General features: G+C 42.2%; 1 protein-coding gene across 4 annotated transcripts in view; it reads right to left on the reverse strand.

Annotated features, from left to right (window-relative positions):
• CAMK1D (calcium/calmodulin dependent protein kinase ID) overlaps positions 1 to 22,946 on the reverse strand; it is a 220,114-nt gene that overhangs the window by 110,937 nt on the left and 86,231 nt on the right. For 3 of the 4 annotated variants that reach the window (XM_057422496.1, XM_057422495.1, XM_057422494.1), the window contains exon 2: positions 16,316 to 16,447. The exons of the other annotated variant lie outside the window; for it this stretch is intronic. In XM_057422496.1, the coding sequence (XP_057278479.1) occupies positions 16,316 to 16,447 (132 nt within the window). The remainder of the gene's footprint in view (positions 1 to 16,315; positions 16,448 to 22,946) is intronic. 4 annotated transcript variants of the gene reach the window in all.

Raw genomic sequence — 22,946 nt, forward strand, 5'->3', positions numbered from 1 at the left:
GACAAGCCTCGGCACTTAAGCATTCAAGGACAGGCATCCTATTGTAATGATGTCTTGTGCGAGGTGGGACCATTTCCAGTTCCCAGAGAGGAAACAAGAAGACTTGATCATAACCTTGACTCCTGGTGAGCATATTTGCCTTGCCTGTCTCTGACCAAAGAGTTCACAAACAAACGGGGCTCACTGCTTGGTTTCATTCTCACCATGGGTTGATTAAACATCCATATGCTGCACCACACTAGAGTATTCCAGTCTGTGCTGGTTCCCTGCTCTCTAAGTTAAGTCTGTGCTATTCCCGGGAGCATCCACCTTTCTACCAACTCAGTTATTTCAGCAATGATAGTCAGACACAACAGGTTTAACAGGTCCAAAGGGAAAGGAGAAAAGATATCTCAATGGCTAACCCAACACTCTGAAAGAGCTTCCTGAAGAAGGGAATATAACATGTGTACAGGCAAATTAATATTTTGGTCTTCTACAGCAATTACTATTAAGAGATTTTTGTCCAGGACGGATTCCTCAAGCACCACTACAAATCAAATGAGTTCTATCAATACCCATGCCCTTGCCACCATCATATCTGCTGAAAGACCTGTTTTTTCCCACAGACCTTAATAAAATGCTTCCACCTCTTCACAGGCAGAGAATATTTTTTTTGTACTTCATTGCCTGCAGTGTTGCAAACACAGTGCCAAAATACCATGGTGAGAGTCAGCTATGAGCCATGATGGTTAAAGATATTCCTTTGGGGCTAAGAGATGCACACAAAAATGGATTTATAATATGTTCCCTACCACAATGCACATCACGTGAATGACAGCTTGCATGCGGCCTCTCTGCTCATAGAAGATAAGGCAGTTGTGTGAGGAACCCCATTAACCCCAACCAAAGGAAACAGCAAAATCACTGGAGTTCTTGTGGGACAACTATATCCATCCCTACTGAAATAATTTGGTGTAAAGCAGAATTACCAGCCAGAGCCTGGAGAAGAACGTGTTAAGGTATCTGGTGGGGACTGACAGCACTGAAATGGCTTAGCCTTTCCTAAGTCAAAATATCACACATGAATTACAGGAATCACAGTGTTGGCTACTTGGTGGACTGTGTCTCCTCAGGGCGTTCTTTTCAAGCAGACCGCACCACAGTAAAGGTCAGCATCGTTTACAGACAAATCTATTTTGCAATATATGGTGCACACTGTGCTCTGTACAAGACAGCTTACACACAAAACCAGCTTCCTCAGATTGACCCTAATCCTCGTGGGCATCTCCCTGCAGAACCAGGAGGAACAGGAAGTGCTGGTTCAAGCAGCAGATTGACATCCCTGCATCATGCACATCGTGCAAAATGGGTCTGCGTTAGCTTGTAGTACCAGAACCTGAACTCCCATTCCTTGTGTACTTATTCATCCCCATTTGATTTTGACTCAGGCAATAAACACGGAAGGTTTGAGTGTCAACCATAGGGATGCAACTCTGACGACATTTGGAAACTGCTTCCTCAAGTGCAAGAATGATCTGGCACATATTTTCACTTGGCTTTTTATGGCTTTTAGAGCTTACCTCTGAAATTCCACTGTCTATGAAATACTAAAAGCAAATTCGAACAAGCAGCAAGTTTGCAAAGGTGCTCACAGTTCCCATTTGCATTCCCAGCATTTGATAACATTTACAGGTTTTTCCCATTTTAAGTGAGGAGCAGGAAAAATACAGCAGGAATTAACTGTTTGGGAAACTCTTTCAGCACCTAAATTGGTGAAACTTCTTTCTTTAATCTTTTTGCCTTGCTCCCGTATCTCCTCCGTTCCCCCCTTCTCCCAGATTACTCAATCATAAAAGCATCCATGTGGCCATGTGTCCTGTTTAAATATATTTTCTATTTAGAGTAATGTGTGTGTGTTATGCTTCCTAGGGAAGGGTGGATTACTACAAATGTAATGGTCCCAAGCAAGGAGCATTTTTGCTTGTCATAGGACAAATAAGTCCTATTGGCAGAGGTATGGAAAAGCTTCTGGCTCCACCATAGAAGACTTCACGCAGCTTTTTTGATCAGCAATGTAATTCCTCAAATCAAAAGCAAAGAGGAGAAAGTGTGGGGAAAACTGTTTACAAAACAGCAAGCCCAACTGCTCACGATGCTCCACTTTATTTTTAATACAAGGAAAAGCACAGCACTGCAAAGCAGTTTTTCATTAACTGCTTTCTCCCAGCAATACTTTTGGCTCTGTATAATAGTGCCAAGTACTGATATTTATGTAACTCGGCAACAGTTATGATTTTGCTTCAAAAACATTATTTCAGTGGGTCTCTGCCACCACCCAACAAACCCTGGGGGATGTGTGGCTGCAGGAAGAGGTTTGGGGAAGAAATGCTTTTTTAGGACCCTCAAATGAAAAGTTTAGTCTGGAATAGGCTCAGAAGAATCCATGTTGGACAAAGGAAACATGGCCAGGACCAAGAACAAAAACACAGACACCAACACTCTCAGTGACACCAACTCCTTGACACTATGCTCTCCCTTAAAGAATGGCCACAACAAAGGAATGGGCAAGGACTGGCTGAGATCCTGAGGCCTATTAAAAATGCTGTGAGCTCAAGTAACTACTAGGGAGAAAGGAAAGTTAATATATAGGGATTTCCTGAAAACCGTATCTGATACTAACTCCTTCGCAACGTACTGCTACTGGAGGCCCTCAGCATGGCTCCTCTGTATTAGTTTTAACCTGCCACAGTTAGCTTCTGCTTTCTTTTCATTCCTTCCATGCTTCAGAGGGGTGGTTTCCACCCTGGGGAGTGCAGACTTTTGGGAATCTGTTGGCTTCACAGGGTCTGTAAAAGATAGCTAAAAAAGTAAATCCATCATCCGTGAGTTTCAAATTAAACTGCTGCACAGGAGCTGGCCTGGCCACTGGAAAAAATTAAAGTACCTGCCTCCTCAAATGGCTGAAAACCATTACTATAAAGCCATTTCCAGAATAAGCTCTTGGGTTTATGCTCTTTCATTTTCCTAAACACAAGAAACAAACCATCTACAGCAGTCAGAGAGCTGATTCCCCCCCTAAAGCCCCTCCTTTTGCCCCATTTCCAGATATTTCATGTCCTGCCATGTCTCGCCTCCATGGCATCGGTGTGCTCCTAAAATCAGCTCTTTCTACCTCTCAATTAACCAAACCTCACAAGGGTGCTTACTTAATAAATGAAGATAAAATCTGGATTATCATCAGGACTATTCCCAAATCAAGCACGCTTTCCAGGATTACCCCACTCTGAAAATGCTTTTTTTTCTCTCACCATGCTTCCAATAAATTACTATGTACCATGGGAACATTGCTAGCTACAGAGTACACATAAGGAATGATCCAAATGTTCTCCAAGTGCCAAAGGGTGTCTATAAAGAAGAACCCTACTCATTTTTGCTTATTAATAACAAATTACACAAAACAAGTATCTATATAGGCAGAAAATTAAAGAAACACCAGATTTTTTGACACATTGAGAAACAAGTAAATAGAAATTAAGTGCAAACAACTTCCCAGACAAATGGGAATAATATTTTTTTTGAAGGAATGCAGGGGATGATTCTGCAGTTCTAGCGAATAGGGAGGAGACTCCACGAAGTCTGGCTACCTTTCTAACTGCTTTGCATTAGTCAAATCCAGTTATCAAGAACTACATAGCATAAACAGATGAAATAACACAGCCCGCCTGACGCAGAAAGTCAGACCAGGGGAGTGACTTTCTCTTTTCAGAATTGCCTAAACCCCAAGTGTAGTCCAAAATGAGCACAAACTTTTGGGCGGTTCAGGTCCTATTTTTTGCTTGAAAAAGGTATATTGCTTTTTTACAAGAGGATCTTAAAAGACATTTCCAAAACTGTGCAAGACCAAGACCAAGCAGCATATTGAGCTGAGTGCTCCCACTCACACCAGACATGTCTCTCTTGAAAGGACGGGAGATGCACGATGGAGGGGAGGATGGCCACCCTTGCACTGAAGATACACCTTATCCACTGGAGAGAAACTGTTCCATTGGGTGAAGAAAACTCAACACCTGGATGCTCCTGAGGTGCATATGGCCATGTGCTGACTAAAGTACCCGCCTGTGCTGTTAAGTAAACCAAATTTGCTACCACTATTTTTCAGTTCACCCTTACTCTTACCTCAATCAAAACTGTCCTGACATGTAAATTGTATTAAAAATGTAATCTGTACTAAAGAGAGTGTAAACCCTGTATTTTTATATGCTCCAGGGTATGTGTTATTTCTAACCTGCTGAGCAGAAAGGTGAGCGGAAAGCTGTGGCTGATGCTGAGAGGGATTAAAGTGCTAACGAAGACAGAGCCAGAAACTGGGTCCTAGGAGACAGGACTGACATTTCTTGATTTGTCGTCCAAGATACTGTAGGCATAATCATGATACAGGAAATTATATAGCTGACTAAGAAAACCCATGAGGTCTTCTAACATCACCTGGGTATAGGATTTCAATGGGATCCAGATACCTCTCCTGTGCAGATGCTCTAAAAATACCACTCAAGTCTACCTGAGACATGGATGTGACAGAGTTTACATAGGATCAAGTCTCTAGAGCTTTTCAAATTTCCCTGTGTGTAAACTGAGGCAAAGCACAACCCTCCATGCTCATTGTCATACCCTTTCTGTGATTTACTAAATCTTCCAGAAATCATCCTGCTAGTATGTTTACCTATACCAGCTACTCAAGGAGTATATACAGACTTAAAATAAAACAAATCAAATTATGATAAAATGAAGTGGTGTCAGTGTTCCCAGCTTGAACAGTTATTTAATACTCAACTACAGGGAAAGAAAAATAGTGAAAAATTGCCAGAAATACTGACATCAGTCTTCCATTTCAAGAGCAATTCAGAGTGATTCCAAATATAGTTGGTCCTATTAAGAAAACAGCTCTCGGATAAGAGTGCAAACTATGTCATCATAAGAAAGAAAATCAGAAGCATATGCTTCTAATGAAAGAAGGAATTTTAAATAAAGTCAGCAATTCAAGGCCATAATAGTAAATCAGAGTCAAGATGGGAGAATATCTGAGTGCCAACCCCATCCTTTTGGGGTGTAGTTTGGTGGAGAACTCTGTGCCTGGTCTTTCAATTTCTAGAAGGAAAACCAACTTGATGCCAGCAGCAAGACTTAGCAGCAGAAAACCCAACTCTGAAGATGCAGACCACACTCCCCATCCTCTCACACAAGTAGCCTTTTGGATCTCCTTGTTGCAGCTCTGCAGCTACATGGAAGGAGTATAGGGGATATGGCCAACTCCTGGCAGATCCCCTCTCTGCAGGGTGAAGTCTGTCCTCAACCACGGCAGCCTAAACGAGGAGTAACACCATAAAACGCCCACTATTCCTACCCATCATCCAGAGATGGCAGAGAGCTATCCCTACAGGAAAGCCAGGATCTTGTGTCAGCTTAGTTGTGCCTGAGTTACAGGGGGGTGAAGATGGAGTAACTACCTTTGGAACTGTAAAGCCATATACATGGGCTATGGCACTATAGTAATTCAGGAGCCGTTGGAAACAAGGAAAGGAGGCTGCGCAGCACTTCTACTATGGATAAAGCCTCAAGTCCACACTTCATAACTGCACAAGACAAAGCCCTGTAACTCTCATGGGTGACCTCAGCTTAGGCTTTCTTTCCACTTTTGCTTTGGGCTGAAATTCTCAAGGGAGCCTCGAAGAGTCATGTAACCGAGTTCAACGACTTTGAATTTTCCTATTGACCAGAATAGCATTAGATCATATTACCCATGTCTATTTGTTAATGACGAGTCTACATCTACCCATGCTGATGCCACATGGCTTGGACGTGTGGTCTGTACACCATAAATGGCAAGGAGATGCCTTCAAGACATCAACACTGTGGGACACGCAGTGGCTCCACTCAACGGCAATTTTCTCATGTGCCCAAAAAACAACAGAGGAAAAGTTTCAAACTTCAACAAAGTTTTCGATTTCCCTCCCACAAACCAACTGCAGTAAATATAAAAGCAGAGAGTACAGCAATGTAGAAAGGGATGAACTGGCATTTCTATATAAATGCCAATAAAGGCTTTATCTTTGCGGATGGTGCCATATCCACGTATCTGTTGTGACTCACGTAAGAGAGCATTTAAAAAAATAATGGGAAAGCCCTTTCCTCTCTGTTTCCAGTTAGAAACCCCTATTATCATTTTAAGAGCAAAGTTGTGAACAGCCACTGTTTTCTGCTCTACTTGCCAAGTTTACAGCAGACATGGGAGTGACCAGATTGCTTTGCTTTGGAGAGATGCTTCTTGACAAAATGTATTATGCCAAATATTGCTGCGGCATGTGGACTCTTCTGCTTTTTGTGGAGGGGAAAAAAAAGTCTTAAACACTTAAAAAAGGTTTAAATAGCTGAAAAACAACCCCACACTGATGTGTACTTTTCAAACAAGTATTTCAGCATGATTTAACTATTGCACTCAGTGCCCAGTCCACCAATGTCTGAATCCGTTCCAGTTGCCTGCAGGGAACGGCTGCTTAGCTGAGGCTATAAAGATATATATGTATAAGTCCAAAAAGGTCCCAGTTTAATCCCTAGTGCGTCAGTCAAGACAGCAGATATCACAAAGGTATGAAGATATCTGAAGCAGGCTGTCGTTCTATTTGGTGTGAACCAAACAAATTATATATAGAAATTTTGGATTAATCTCAGAAGGAGTCAGTGCCGGTGTATACCATTTCTGACACACTTCACTGCTCAGAGTTTGTCAGTTGGTTTTGATTCAGCATGGAAATGTAATACATATTAAATATATGTATTTATATATATATAAAGCTTCTTGCTAATATCCCGTCTGAAAAATATTGAACAAACTTTTAAGAAAAATAAATCAATTGTACTATTCATATTTTCAAATGCCTTCCAAAAAGAACGTATTGTCTCTAAAAAAGCTTGAATTCACCTATGCCTGCTCTCCTGGAATAAAAAATTAAACAAGGAAGTAAAGGAGGCAATAACATCCCTCTTTAATGGAATGTTCCATAATCTAAATTTGATAAAACATCTGGCAAAGTAAAAGCTAGCTGTCACATATTCTTAGGGAAATGATTTCATAGTCCATTTACAAATATAAATTGTCAATATTAAAACTAACCCCCAGGTGTCTGCACTTACAGAGATTTAAGAACTAGGCAACAGAGTGAGATGTCTCTGGTAGTCAGAGATATAGAACTATGCAATCAAGGAAATAAGGCTTTACTTTGAAAATCGTTTTGATTAATACATTAAAAGTCCTATAGCTGCAGATGCACAGTCCCCTAGTGTGGCCACTCTTAATTCAGAATGAAAAATAGTCTGATTAAGCTCATCCCTTGTAAATAAAAGGCACAATAAAAAATAAAAATTAAAAAAAAAAGGATTTCTGATTAAAAAAAATAAAATCAATGTTTAATTTGGAACAAAATTGCCATCACCATTTCCTCAGTCAATCTGAGCACTAGGTCAGCCCACAGATGAAGTGAGTGACTTGCATGTCTGTCTTTGTCAAAAGAGAGAGTCTGTACCTACAGATTTTTTCCTTCAAAACTCCTACTGAACACAAAGTGTTGTATGAGTAAGCATTATCAAAGTGAATCAACATGTATTATGTATGACAGATGATAACTGCAGACTTAGTTGGCCAAATACCAATTAAGGTATGCAGCTCTCAGTACAGGGTATATTGGACATATTCCAAACATAAAGGTCGCTGTTAGGTTTAACCAGTTGTAGTTGAAAGTGGGATAGAGTGCAAATATTTTCCCATTTTATTATGGTCAGATCCAGCCCTGCTCTGCCAAACTGTAGATCAAGACACTTAGAATCATGATGTTAATGAGACAGAAAATGTAATTGCAATTCATTTTCTATAATGATGGTAGAAGTTGCCAATGGAGCTGTTTTAGAATCACACTGGGGTCGCACATCACAAAAACTTGCCCACCAAAAATATTACTAATCTAATTTCATACAAAGGAGTCCAAAAATACTTGTATTCATGAAGCATTTTAGCATGCAAGTGAAAGCAAACAACTGCTTTGGACAAGGAGTGCTCACAAAACCTGTCATTTCTGATAGCATTTCTGTTTCTACCTTCTGGAACTGACATTTTTGGAATACTTGTTTTTTCTCCCCGTACATTCTGATCCACTTAGAAATGCATATTTGATGATTTCCACAGCAAGTGAGGTTGGAGCTCAGATGCAGCTGTGTACCTTCAGGATGCTTCCAGCTGGCCAAACAAATCCTACCTTGCATTTACTTATTTTCCTTTATGCAATGCTACATGAATTATAATTCTCATTCACCACTCAGCTACTCCAGTGTTTTATAAGTTAATGCCATGGATTTTAATAGCATGAAAGTAAGACAAAGGAATATCCATTGAGGTACTTGGACTACGCATTTAAATTACTTACCCATCATCAAAATATGGTCATCTTGTGGCTAGAAAATAACTGGCTTCCAACAGTCCACCACAACAGCTTAACACAAAACACTGAATTCCTCCAGTTAATATTTCAAGATTAACTTAGAGAAGACAGGGAAAATGCAGTACGTTAATACTATTTTGACAAGGACAGCTTCACTTTGCTAATGCCATGAGACCTTTAAATACCCTTTTATACTTTTCCAAATGAAGAAATAACTTTCATGGGAAAAAAATAGTTTTGGACAAAATATTACTAATTACTTATGAAAAATCTTGTGAGAGAAAAACAGAAGAGGAAGTATTTTGCCTAATAAAGACAGTTTCAGCAGCTTTTAGGCACCAACTAATCCTCGAAGATCTGGGCTTCTTGTGAAAATGCTTTCCTACTACAGAAGGCATGTGCTTGCAAATTAGTTAAGCCTTAGCTTTGAACATGTGGGTGTGAGAAAGACAGACCTTATGCATCCAGATACAAAGCTGAGCTATTTGTCAAACTGTTAGATCTTATTAAATAGTCTTTATGCATCTTAACAATTCTTTCCTCCTAGGTAACAGACAACAGCACATATAATCAAATACCTGCATCACTGAAACACAATTGTAACCATCTTCCTCAGTAATAAATACTGGAAAATAGGGTATATATTCTTATTCTTCAGCTGGGTTCTGAATAGACCCCAAGCTTTATTATTCCAGCTATGCACAGGACAGGGTCCACACAAAATACACGTGGCACAGAAGCAGACTCTGACTAGGGCTGAAAAACCCATCCTGGTAATTTGAAAGCATCTTAGAGCAACTACTTCAGAAAGCAGCTGCTTCTTCCATAACACATCAAATTATTTTCCAAGCTGGAGCATTGAGAAACGATGTATTTCCATCCCCTCTGACCTGAGCCCTCCTCCCCAACATGGATATGCCATTTTTGAGTTGAGTCAGGGAATGAGGTGACCTTGAAGAACAACAGTTATGCAAGGGAGATTTGGTAAACCATCACACCCCAGAAGAGAGGACAGCCACGTTGTCACCCAGCAACGACAGTGAAATGACTCATCACACTATAACCTACTTCAAGGAACACAACCATCAGCATATGCACAGCACAAAGGCAGGCTGAAATACAAATGCCACACACCACTGTTAAACCTGTTATGGAGCACACTGCATGTAAGTGAAACTGTGTAAGACCAGAGTAGATACAAGGGATTTTGTTTGTGTTTACTATTTGAGAGAGGATTTTCTCTCTCATTTAATCTATTTGGGGATTTTTAAGATGCCTTGATCTGCTTCCCTACATCTGTTTACATCTAATCTGGCATGAAATACAATCCAGGCAGTCCTGGCTGCAAAGTCTTCCCCTGCAAAGTTTCCAGCATCTCAGTGATCAAAAACGGTGTCAGCTCTGTTTCAGGTTTCACATTTTTTCACTCACATAAATTCTTTGCAGCGAAATTATTTCTTTAACAAGAAGTCACCTGCTAGTGCAAGGCAGAGCTGTCTTATGCCATTCCCACATATATAGGGTCAGAAATCTGAGAAGGGCAATTCATCCAGTCTGCATCTCCTTGATTCAGGAGATGATCTCATGGTCTAAAGCTGATGTCAGCCTTCAGCAATGTCCAACTGTCCCCCTACCCTGAAGCATTCTGTAGATCCTGGCTCCTTTCCACACCTCCTCCCTAGCAGGGATGCCTGCAGCAGTGCCCAGCAGGAAGGGTGGCTCCAAGGGCAGGCACCAAGGTCCCACTGAACACCCAGGTCAGCCCAGCAGATGCATGGGGGCAATGATGAAGTGCATTCATGTGGGATGCCAAAACATATATATCTGGAAGGGCCCTACTCTTCCACCGCTGACATCAACATCATTAATGGTACTAGTGGGTATCACACCCTGGCTGGTAGCCTCATGCTCAGGCACCCCAGGCCATCCTCAGGGCTGCAGGGCCCCAGTGGGGAGCGGCTTTTGGGATGCCCTGGATTCGCAGTCGGCAGGGCTTGGAGAACGGCTGTATGCAGAGGGCAGAGCCAGCCTCCTGTCACCCCAGCACAACTGCAGTGGCATGAGCAAGCCAGGTTTTAACAAGTAAATCTACATAAAAGCTTTCTCTGGAAGTGATTACTTAATATAACAACCAGCTGTCTCTTCAATTCTTGCTGAGGCAGCCCATCTTCTCACTGTTATTCGGGGGGGGAGGGGGGGGGGGGGGGCGGGAAATAGGGAAGAAAGAAAAAAGCTAGCCTGTTTTGTCTATACGGGAAGCACAGCTTCAGAGAAATAACGGTACCTGAACTGGAGACCCTAAGTGCTTGCTTTATACTTTCCTTTCCTAACAATCACATTCATTCCTTTACAGGAAAAAGAGTTCTTACTGCAGGGGTGTAAAGAGGTAATTAGCCATTAACCCTTTAAAACCCAATCTCACAGCTTTTTGTACATCAGCTACACAATCTAATTACCATCACTTTTATGTTAGCACTTATCAGCGCAGGATCTGAGTGTCTCCAACTCACCCAGCCCTGTACTCCAGATGTGTGACTTCACATAGAAAAATAATTACCATAGGAGAGCATTACCAGCAGAGCCTGCAGACTGGGAAACTGGAGTACTGGACCACACAGTGCTGAAAGCTATGCATTTTTTGACCCAGACACAGCTATGGCTTGAATAGATGGGTCTGTCCCACAGAGTCACTCAGGAACCGAATTAATGAAATGCCCAAATTTATGTTAGGGCACCTTAAACTTCTGCATGGCCAATTTTATTCAGAATTAATGTAGCCTTTGATTCTGAGTTAAACTGCACAGAAGAGTTTAATAAGAGATAACTAATGGGGTTTCAAAACTAAATTTGGATTCACCTTCCTAGAAGCTACTGGGTTAGCCCCAGAGGGATGAGGCTTTACAAAGGCAAGAATCTGGGACAGAGAGGTTTTAGGAGGAGTTTGTCAATGGGCTACTGAAAAGGAGCAGAAAGGTACAATGTTTTAAATGACCCTTTAGCCTTCATGCAGATCTTCAGGAGAGGTGATTTTTCCATATTTGTCATGAAGGGTGTTCCTTTTTAATACCGGGAATGGTGCTACCCCCGGGGATGGAGCAAGGGGACCATTTGGCCATCATTTGATGTACGGGAGAGCAGGAATTCCCACAATTTCACTTGCTTCAGGAACACTTTTCATTGTTCTTTTATGTAGTTTTGAGGTGGGTACAGCCCTGACCTTCCAGACTTTGCAGGAAGATGTCACCCCTTCTGTCTTCCTGCTCCTTATTATAGCAGCAGATCCTGGCTGTAGGTGCAGGCATACAAGGAGCCAGGCAGCTACCCAGGCATGAATCACTGCCTGGGTGCTCCCAGTGCCCCCCCCCCCCCCCCCCCTTCCTCTTCCAAGGAAATGGGAAGGGAAAGCACCAGCAGAATTCTAGCCGACTTGCTAGAAACAGTTCCTTCATGATGTTTAACAAAGGCTTCAGACTGCAATTAGCACAGCTCTGATTTGTAAAAAGGAATTGAATGGTGCTTCTCCCATAGGATCTGGGAGAATAAAGAGGAGAGGTAAACATAGGATATAACTAACTAGTTATGAAATGATGTTTAAAATCCCTGTTCAGCAGAAACTAGCTAAAGCACCATATGATTTGCAAGCTGAACGGTATTTGCTTAACAAGGCACTTGCGCATGTTACTGCTATTAAGTAATCAATACACCTGGGTGCAGGGCTACACACAGTTTATTGTTCCTCCTTTGCTTTGCTCTGACTCAGCACTGAATCTATATGATTGTGCAGGTATTACCCACGCAGCTAGAAAGTTTCTTGCGATAAACAGTGGTGTAGCCAAGAAAAACAACAGCAAACAGATCAGGCGTATTTTTCCGTCTGACTCTTGCAAGGTTGTTTTATTGTCTTCTTTCTATTTAACTAGAACCTCAGCTTGTTGCTTCTCTGCAGCCCAACTCTTCACATCACCTACTGCCTTCACAAACGTGTCTAACAGCCAATTCATCTTTCAGCGTGTTCACACTTGCACAATTACAGTAAGTGGAAGAAATTTCCTCTATTCTACAGCAAACAATGGAAAGGATTGCATTTACCTTTCTGCTTGAAGCCAGAAAAGAATGGCTTCCAGAGCAGGTTATGAAACTCCCTGCTTCTCAGGTCAGGTTTGTGTCACAGGAAGGTGATCATGTGCTGTCACTCTCCACAGCCAGTTACTTATCAGAGCTGCAATAGCCATGTCCTAGAGACCCAGTTTTCTTCCTCAGAGATCTTAAACCATAGCATGTTTTCCACTGCAAAAGAAATAAATTTCAACGCCTAAAAATGCTGCAGCTCAGCTTCTCCACCTGCTTTTATGAGGAGATGTAGTATTTTGCCCTGTGTTCACCTACAGGCAGCCAGCACACAACTAGAAGAAAGAGCAACCCTTGTGCACTAGCACATCATCTGGGCTCTAATCAAAGACATTAAGGAAACTGCCCTCCTGATGTGGTACCAAACACAGGTGCCTAGTGGGGCTTTCTGCTCTGAAGCATCCCTTTAGGCCTGAGCTCAGCAAGGTGAGCTCGACCTACTGGAACGAGTAACCATCTAAAATTAGGCATGTGCTTAAGCACTTTGTCAGGCTCAAGGTTCCAGGTTTGGCTGCAGACTTAGTCTCTTCCAGCACTGCTCTCAACAATGAGCTCCTTCCATTCCATCCCCACCCATCCGAGTCTTTGGGGAATGTTGCCATGGATTTCCACGGGACACAAAAGAGTCCATATTGGAAGAACCCTGTTAAGGTTGCTAGGCGTAAATATTGACTTAACGGCTCTTCCGCCTTTTTTCTTTTTTAAGAACAGATTTGTTGGCCATGGCTGGAAAAATAAAATGATGGAGTATGCAGTGATTCACTCTGGCACTCACACAAACATGCAGATCAGTTGGCTGGCAGCTCGCTCCTCTGTTAGCAGAACATCGCTTCTAAAATGTATCACTTTGTTTTGGCAGCAAGAGCATCCAAGCCCACAGACACAGAGATAAAATCTCCTACCTTCCATGTACTCCGCATGGGGACCGCTGACCTTCCCCAACACAGAACATTGGATTAATAGCTCAAACAGCTTTTTAGTTGAGACACACAGAAGGACTGACAATCATTTCACACTGAAAGCTCAGCCCAGAGATCTCCCTTCTTGCACCCACTCTCCTGAGTTTGCTGGCACAAGAAATGACCTCAAAATGAACTGCAGGTAAGACTTTTCATTCAGAAGTCTTTTTATTTGAAAGCAGTGTGAAGGCTGCTTCACAGACAATAAATATTAAAACAGACAGTAACTGCTGTGACAGAAGTTCACACAGGAAGCCAGAAGCAGAAGTGAGAGGGGACCAAGGGTCATTTGATTCATGTTTTCATCATCAGGTGCTACTCCTACAGTACTCCATGCATAAACGTTTAATTCTGACATTAAAAATCATAATTTAAAATATGACTGCAACAACACACAATGTGATTCAAACCCTTTTCCATATTGGTTCTGCCAGATCTGGATCGTTTGGCAGGACTGGAAGGGGACAAACCTCCACCAAGGCAGCCTTGGTAGACAAAGCATATGTGATACTTGTGTGTACCAGTCCTAGTCCTGGCCAATACAATCCCTGACTGTCCCTAAAAACCTGCTCAAGACACACAGGGGCACAAGCAGCTCACTTGAGAGCTGGCAAAGCTGCAGAGAGTATGTTCAAGATCCCACACTCCAGAACCAGAGGAACCTCAAGAGCTGCATTTCACGGCACTTGGCAGGTATCTGCCAGAAAGTCAGTACCTCATCAGCAGGAAGACAAAAACCTAATGACAGAATTTAGGAGCAGAAAGTCCAGTGGCAGATGAGAGATCCTTCCTTAAAGGATCACAAGGAGTTTGCTTGGTGTACTTTGGGGTTTTACCCCTTTGGAGTTTAAGCATTCACCGTAATGCAATACCAGAAAGTGAGAGGAGGATCAACAGACGTGCATATTTGTATTTGCTTTGCATCCATCCTCTGTGTCTCTACACCTTCCTCTCTGGGAACAGGGACCTATTCCTCCTGCCAGGCATCCTCTATGCACATTCCCTTCAAAACTGGCAGTCAGTGCAAGGCTGCAGCACCTCACAGCCACGCAGAGCAGCCCAGGGCTCTGGCATCCTACCCACTGCTTAGACCAGACACAAACTAGCAATCCCCACTCAGTATTAAACCACAAGAAGCAAAAGCAAGGACTCTTCGATACCTTTGGAGCTTAGCAACAGCCACTCAGGATCCACTCCACCTCTCCAAAATCTATTTTTACTGACAGCTTTTGAAGCAGAGAATTCATCAAACAGAGAAACAGGTTGATATCCAACCCCTCCTCAACTGCAGGCAGTTATTTTCTAAGTGTTTCCTTGGTGGCACATACACATTCAACACTATGTCTACTAGCAAAGATGTCTATTTTCAGAATAAATACAATCACATGCAAAGGTTGTATTAGCAACAACTAATTAGAAGACATCAGGAGATAAAAAAGGATAAATCCCTCTTGGTCACAATGTGCATAGGACAAGAGACCAAGTCAATCTAACTGTAGGAATCCTTACTCCATGCCAGTATTGCTGCGCTTATACCCACACATGAGCATCAGGGAACAAAGGTTGTTTCAAGCTGTCAGTTATTGGCCATTATTACCTGGCGATGGCAATGGCAACAGTTGAGCTTTACGAGAGGTTCACATTAACACCACACACGAAGTCAACATGCTGCATTTATCACTGGGCTTACATTGTACTGATCTGATACAAGTCCAGCAATGAGCAGGCAACTGCAAGAAATATTTGTAGCTGTTTGGAGTCCTACTTATGTCCCTCCATTGAAAAGGATCCCTTTTGCCTCCTGAGGTGGCTCAGTTTGCCCCTGAACCTGTTCCTTTAGCTTAGGCTGCCTGAGCACTTAGTTCAGAAGTATCTAGTTAAAGATTTAAGGCCAGTTTTGTCACATGCTGACATCAGCTCCTACATGACCAAGAGCTGGGCCAAGAAGTCCCACTAGAGATAGAGTGCAGTGAGAATCAGAATGCCCCAGTCCATCATGAACTTCTGTACTACCTTCAATTCAATCAGAAAAGAGGGTACTTTTAGAAGTTTAAAACAAGTTACATGGACCAAGCCTAATGCAACCAATCTCTTTCCATTTCTTGGAAAGAAAGTCAAAGGTGGTGAGTTCAGATCCAGGTATCTCAGGTAAGGTGAGGTGAATCCCTCCTTCAGGGCATAAGATGAAAAAGAGGTAAGGATCAAGCTCCTAATGACTTCACTGAATTCATAGTAAGTGGAATCATGAGCTTACTTTTTCTTATCCAGGCATTCCAAACATGGTCAGGGAAAAATACACAGTGTGGACAATCCTTCAAGGATAAGTTCTCCTTCCAGAAGTGACAGAGATTCCTCTCCGTGTTACAGGTTACCACCTATATATCTCCTATAACAACCCATAACAGGCCATAGTTTTAGAGCAATTTGTATAGAGACTGTTTTAAGTACTTGGAGATTATAACCTTGCTCTTGCTCTCCTCAACGCCAGTGACCCAGCTGCTGGAAAGAGCAGTGGATAAGGTCTTTTTATGGAATCATAGGCTTTACTCCATCCTAAATCCTCTTCCCACTCTGCAGTCATCTGGATGTATTAATACAAAAGATAACCATAGCATTTTCCATTATATTTTCAGCTTCAATCTTGTCTGTCTGTGATGCGTTGAGCAATCTGCCAGTCACACTTGTCAATCACTGTTCCTGCTCCTTAAATGCAACAGGCCCATTGAAGTGAAGAAGCAGAAATGAAAGTCTGATACTTACTTTCTCAGGACTGCAATTTCATTCTCTATGCTGCTTTCTTTTCCCTTCAGTGCTTTCTTGGGAATGCACTTGACTGCAAAGAGTTTCCCACTTGCTCTCTCTTCAGCCAAAACAACTTCAGAGAATGCACCCCTGAAAGAAGAAAAGAAAAACCCTGGTTTTAAGTGGTGCCTTTTGTTTGGAAGCCGTTAACTGAAATGTATCATTGAATAAAGTTCTTCTTGTGCCTTTTGGAAGTTGCTCTTATTAACCACATTAATGGAATTACAAGCATCTTTGCCTTTACAAACATACACAGACATTCACATTGACACAAAGCACTAAAGGCTTACCAAATACAACACTTTTAATAAAGGACCATAGTCCCAGCAGAGGTATGAGAAGAAAGCTTGAAGATCAGAAAGTACCATTTCTGCACACAAAGGCATGGACCATGATCCGTGCTGATTTAATGATGATGGACTTTTTCCCTTCCTGAGGTTTTTGGAGGAGCAGCACAAATTCCCTAGGACTCAGTGACACACCAGTGCCAAGAGTACTCCCGGTTCCTCAGTGACCACAAGAGGTCAGGGCCTCCACTTCGGTCCTCACTGACAGCCCAGAGCATCCCCTCACCCTTGGCTCAACCCTGACTCAGACAGGGAAGCAGCGTCAGAACTTCTCTATGTGTACTGAGTTATTCCACAACACAAACTGCTGTGTATAACCGCTAAAGCCAAAGGATTGGATTAAATCACAGGTCCAAACAGCCTCCCTAGGTTACCCCAGAGAGGATTACACAAATAAAGAAACTTCATCACAGCAGCCAGCCACTAATTGCCAAGAGTGGGCAGTGCCTCTCCTCCATTCGATTATTCCATAACAGTGTATTATTTCTTGCACTTTCATCGCTTCCTCCAAAGCATCTGGACCTGACTGAGAAGAGGCCAGGAAAATGTTACAGTCTGTGCTATATACACATTTTTTTCTATTCTCACCCTGCTTTCTGAGTATTCAAGCATCATTTAGACACTGCTGGTCTGGACAAACCTTTGTTGTGGCATACTAGGACCATTCGCATGTTCCGGTGCTTGTTACTGATGCAGCAGTGAGGCACTGGGCCAGACAGAGCATTGGCCTGATGAGGAACAGCACATCTTTGCTCCTATTCACCAAAACCTCTTCCTAAAGCACCCGCTTTGTCCAAGAGTGATCAGAGAAAAGGACTTGTCTAACCAGATCACAACTGAAGGATCCACCACCTGAAGGTTCATATTTTATTTATACAAAACAAAGAGGCAGAAAGCTTTCCTTTATTATTTCCCACCCATCAATAGATTATTCTGCTCTACTACATAGCTCTCTGTGAACACTGCTCGGGAGCATGCTAAGCAAACCCAACCACACTCCAGCCCACCCTGAAGGTGTTAATGTTTGACCACAGCCTCATTTAGCTACCACAGACTTTCTCTGACTCACTCCCCACAACTGCTTGTGGATAAACAGAAGCATGGCCTTTCCTGACCAGCCACCTCTTTAAGTCATGAACTTCAATGACACAACCAAGCGGCTCAACCAACGGTTCCTGAGTTGCAAAACGACTGAATGAATCATTAAGCCTGTGGATAAGCAAAAGGAAGAGGCTGCTGCTTTGGAAAGCAAGCACCTGCTTACCCAGAAACGCCTTTTTAGCCAGCAGTGATAGGGAAATAGTGACGGGCAGTTTAGGAATGGATGCAAAGAGACTTTTGCAAACGGTTCCGGTGGATGTTTGACAGCTTGTGATGCTCTGAACCAAGAACATTTTGCCTCATTTCTGCTAGAAAAGACAGACTCTGACCACATTCACACCATTCTTAACTACAGGAATGATTCGCTGTTTTCTGCTTTGTGTATTATCTACCACGGCACGTCAGAGCATCATGGACTCCAATTTAGAGTCCATGCAACTCATTCTAATGGCTTGTGCAATCAAACCACTCAAACTGTTTTTTTAAGACATATTGTGTGCTTTCTTATTATCAACAGTCCCAGTCATTTGGGTCACCAAATGAAATTTGCATCCTGACCCTCATGCTTGGGACAGCCAGACCAGAACTGCAATAAAACCCTTTTACTGGAAAGCCCTAAGACCTCTCAGTGCTTATCAGCTTTGGTTACAGACCAGGGTGCTCAGAAACATACAGGACTGCTCCCAGCTATATTTCATGAACCCTTTAAACCCCAACTGCTTAAGCTCTCAACACCGCACTTCACTCTAGCTGTGTCTTGAACAAGCTTTTTGCCTTCAGTTAAATGCCATTAAAAGCAGCATATTCATACCGACCGTTTACTGATCATACAACCCTCCCAGCCTTTACAGTATTATAAAAACACAGAGAAATCTTATCCCAATCTGGATTTCATTGGTGTTCTCAGACAACAAAATAAAAGAAATGCCTTTATTTCCCTCTATGCAATAAAGGCAGGTTTGGGAAACACCTCTTTTTCAGCTGCCTTCACTGTGTTGCTGGATTTCTTTCTTCACTTATCAGGGCAGCCACGCAGTTCAGTGCTTGGAAACAGCCTCTGTGGATTTAAATGACATTTTTTTCAGGAGCTCCAAGATACTCATAAAACCCAGTTCCATATCTCCTTAACAATATTTCTCATTAAAGCATGAAATAAGCTGAACCTCAGCTAAAGCATTTGCTCACATGTCAACCCTCGGCACTGACAGGGTGCTTTTTCACATCGAATTTTATATGAGGCCATGGCATGAAATTGATGGTGCTGGGAAGAGCCCCCAGGCAATGGCGGGGGAGCATGGGGGCGGATCTGCCAGGAAGGCAGGAGGGAGATGCCAAGCAGTCTGCACTATCCTGTGCAGTATATGTGTTCCTGTGTCCACAGAGTAAGGGGGTTGGGGAGAGCAAGAACTCAATGGACAAAAAGATAAGTGGAGTGCTAGAAGGAAAGGGAAGGGAGGGAACAGATGCAGACAAGGGATCAAAGAGTTAAACACAGATTGAGAGGAACCAATGGTATAGGGCAAGAAGAAAGAAATTATAGCAGGCAGCATCAGCAAGGAAAAGGCAGCAAAGACATTCCTGGAGTCTGGTGAAGTCAGAGGAGAGTCAGAAATAATAGTGAATACATGGGCAAGCAATTACCATATTTCAAACATACAGCTGAATTCATCCACCCTTAATGAACCTATCTGACCCCCACTAAACCCCTCTTGACTCATGCATGAATAGATAAATACCAAAGACAAAGTCAGAAAGACAAGGCTGCTCATTTTCTTGCGACCAGGAATATTGCTATGAGCAAATTGTCTGCCTCCTCAAAACCCTGGAACTACTGACTCGGCAGGCTTGTTAAAGATGACTTTTTTTCCTCCCAAAGAATTAATGTGGCCTTTAAAATCAAGACATTAATGAAGGAAGCAATTTATCTCTAAGAATTTACTATGATTCTTTATTAGGGATTAAACCTTAATTGCATACAAAGTTCTATAGAGAAGTTTGGATTTGGAAAATGTTGCATTTTACACCATCAAAGTGACAGGACTTCCTGTGAAAAGGATGTGGCTTCCATTAAGCATCATCAAGCCATGTTATATGATAAAAAAGGAAAGAAAACACTATAGCGGAGATGTTGGACAACCAGAATGATACATGTCTGCAGCTCAGACAGGGCTCTGGATTAAAACCCAACCTCTCCTAGGAGGTGCCCTATGTCTCTACAACATGTCTCTGTTCCCAAGACGTGCTATTTGCAACCCATATGCCAGTATCTCCATGGTCATCACACCGAGCCAGAAAGAGATTCAGAAACTTCTTCGTCAATCTTGCATTTTGAACCAGGAGGTTTTGTCTGGAATTTCATGTATGGAGAAAACACCATTTCTGTGAAGGCCACAAGCAAACAGGGATATTTTTTTATTCTGTGAAATACTGAGATACTGAGAAGGTGTTTGTGAAAATATTTGGTGAATTTTATTCTCCTTCCTCCCCCAAAAAATATGGTTGAAAAAAAATATTTTCACACTCTGATACAGAAACAATTTTTTTTTTTTTAATAAGGAGAAGAGGTTAAGTGATTAAAAGTTATGATTTTAAAGGCATCTACAATGGTTGAAATGTCTCATTCTCTTCAGCTGGGAGAGAGGTAATTGCAACCTTCCCAAGGTGCCTGTAGACCCCGCCTTTGCCTCTCTAAAGAGAGGCTTCAACACCTTCAGGAGCTCTCCTTGTCCTGGCTGGACATTATAGCAAATAAATAAAAAAACATCACGGTTTTGAGGAAGTAGGACAGCTATGGAAATGGGTGAGAAACTTCTGCAAAATCAAACCACCTTTAGCTGCTGAGATACATGCGTGACAACAACCTATTTTTGCAAGTTTTGACCATGTTACCATTTACTCTACAGGATCCATTCTTTTCAAACTTCTAATTAAGGCATGGAATAATTTTATGATCTAGATCATTCTTAATATGATTAGGAACAATGGGGGGGGGAGAGGTTAAATGACTTGATGAGTGACATTGAGATAACGGCAAATTCTAGAAGGTGATCAAGATGTTAAGACTTCTCACCTTTTTGCATGTATCATGCATCTGGTCCATGCAGATCTTATGAGATGCCAATCTTTTATAGTTTTAATTATTTCTCATCTGGTTATTTTCTTTAATCTAGATTTAAAGGTTAGGACTTTAACATTAACATTAGAATACAAATACCATTCATACCTAAACAGACTGGATTTTCTATTAGAAAACAATGGCTGTAAGGCTAGGCTATCCTGCAGATCAAAGCAAAATAAAGGACAAGTAACTTTTTCCTTCATCTGTTTGAACTATAATTTAATATGAACACTTAATTTCTGAAATACAATGAGCAACATAGACTGTGACAGCAAGTCTGTTCTTATTCTCAAAAAGAATTGCTGTCACAAAAATACTAACAAAGTGAAGACAAAGAGTTGACGGAGGGATAAAACTTAATTTTTCCATTTGCAGAGACCTCCACGTTGAGCAGTTTTCCACTGCATTAGCAGGTGCTTTGCCATACTAAATCAACAGACATAGCTAGGAAACAGATTTTACATCTTCGGGCTGTGTATAGGTAATGATCTTAATTATGATACACTTGGTTTTCTGTGTGGACTTTGCCACAGCCAAACCACAGGGGGAAAAAACAGCAAACGCTCATCATCGGAAAAATAAACCATGTCCACAGTGAAGATTAACCTGAGATGGGACACTGACTGAATCAAAGTGAGACTGCCAAAGCAGGTCATTTCTGTAGCATGGCTTTGACAACCACACACAAACTGTGCTCCTTGGCTCCCCAAAAAAAGGTTACTTTCCACAAACAGAGGCAGGTATGTAAGAAAAAGTCTCCTCTGGCATTTTCCCACCTTTTCCCATGGCCCTCAAGGAGTTAACTGTGGGATGAGCACAGGCTCTGCATAACCGGCACATACCAGGTTGATTCTGGTTATAGAATCATGGAATAGTTAGGGTTGGAAAGGATCATCAAGTTCCAACCCCCCTGCCATGGGCAGGGACACCTCACACTAAACCATGTCACCCAAGGCTCTGTCCAACCTGTCCTTGAACACTGTCAGAGATGGAGCATTCACAGCTTCCTTGGGAAACCCATTCCAATGCCTCACAACCCTCACAGTAAAGAGCTTCTTCCTTATATCTAACCTGAACTTCCCCTGTTTAAGTCTGAACCCATTATCCTTTGTCCTGTCGCTACAGTCCTTAATGAAGAGTCCTTCCCCAGCATCCTTGTAGGCCCCCTTCAGATACTGGAAGGCTGCTATGAGGTTACCATGTAGCCTTCTCTTCTCCAGACTGGTTTTCTACTAAATCCTTTCTTCTGCACCAGTCATGTTCTATATTTTTTTATTAAATTTTCTACTCAGTCGTTTCTGTCGCACATCTTCACTGTACCAGATTCCAGGCTCATCCCAACATAAAGTCAATGAAGTTTTTCTCTCCAAAGTCATGTCCATGAATGTTCGACAGCTGTGTGAAAATGAATTTACAATGAAACTTTTCAATAGGCCAATGATGTCCGAATTCAAAGTTAACAGAACTGAAGTGTGGAGGGTGTTTTTACCCAGCCAAGCGCAAAGGAGAAGGATTTCAGTACTATTATTTGTGGTACAGAAGTCAAATATCCCTACGCATTCCCAAGAGGTGAATATAAATTTATCGGAAGAGAAACACACACTGCCTAATCGGGTTGAAGCTATCTATTTTTTAGAGGACAAATGCTTTTTCTAGCTATTTTCATTCATCAAACACACAGTCCCAACCATGCAGCCCCTTCTATGGGAATGCTTCCTCTGCCTGGGCAAGAGCAGAGCAATCAGGATCGCTGTATTAACATTGGTATTTTTAGCCTCACCACTCATTTAACTTCTACTAAGCCACCCAGCCACTACTGAAAATGCTGGTTTCCAACTTGGGGCCCAGTGTTTGATGTAACACTAGACAAGGCTCTGCCCTGGGCTCTGTCTGACCCTGGTTCCTTCACCAGGACTGACCCTGATCCCCACCTGCAATGATGTCCCCCGTTCCCACAGAGATGCCCAGGGCTGGGGCTGCTGTTATCCATTGCAGATGATGAACAGCACTTCAACTGTGCCAA

The sequence above is a fragment of the Pezoporus wallicus genome, unplaced genomic scaffold, assembly GCF_028554395.1.
Source record: "Pezoporus wallicus isolate ANWC-B61680 ecotype Strahan unplaced genomic scaffold, APGP_CSIRO_Pwel_v1 contig_3058, whole genome shotgun sequence".
Taxonomy (NCBI): Eukaryota; Metazoa; Chordata; class Aves; order Psittaciformes; family Psittacidae; genus Pezoporus; species Pezoporus wallicus.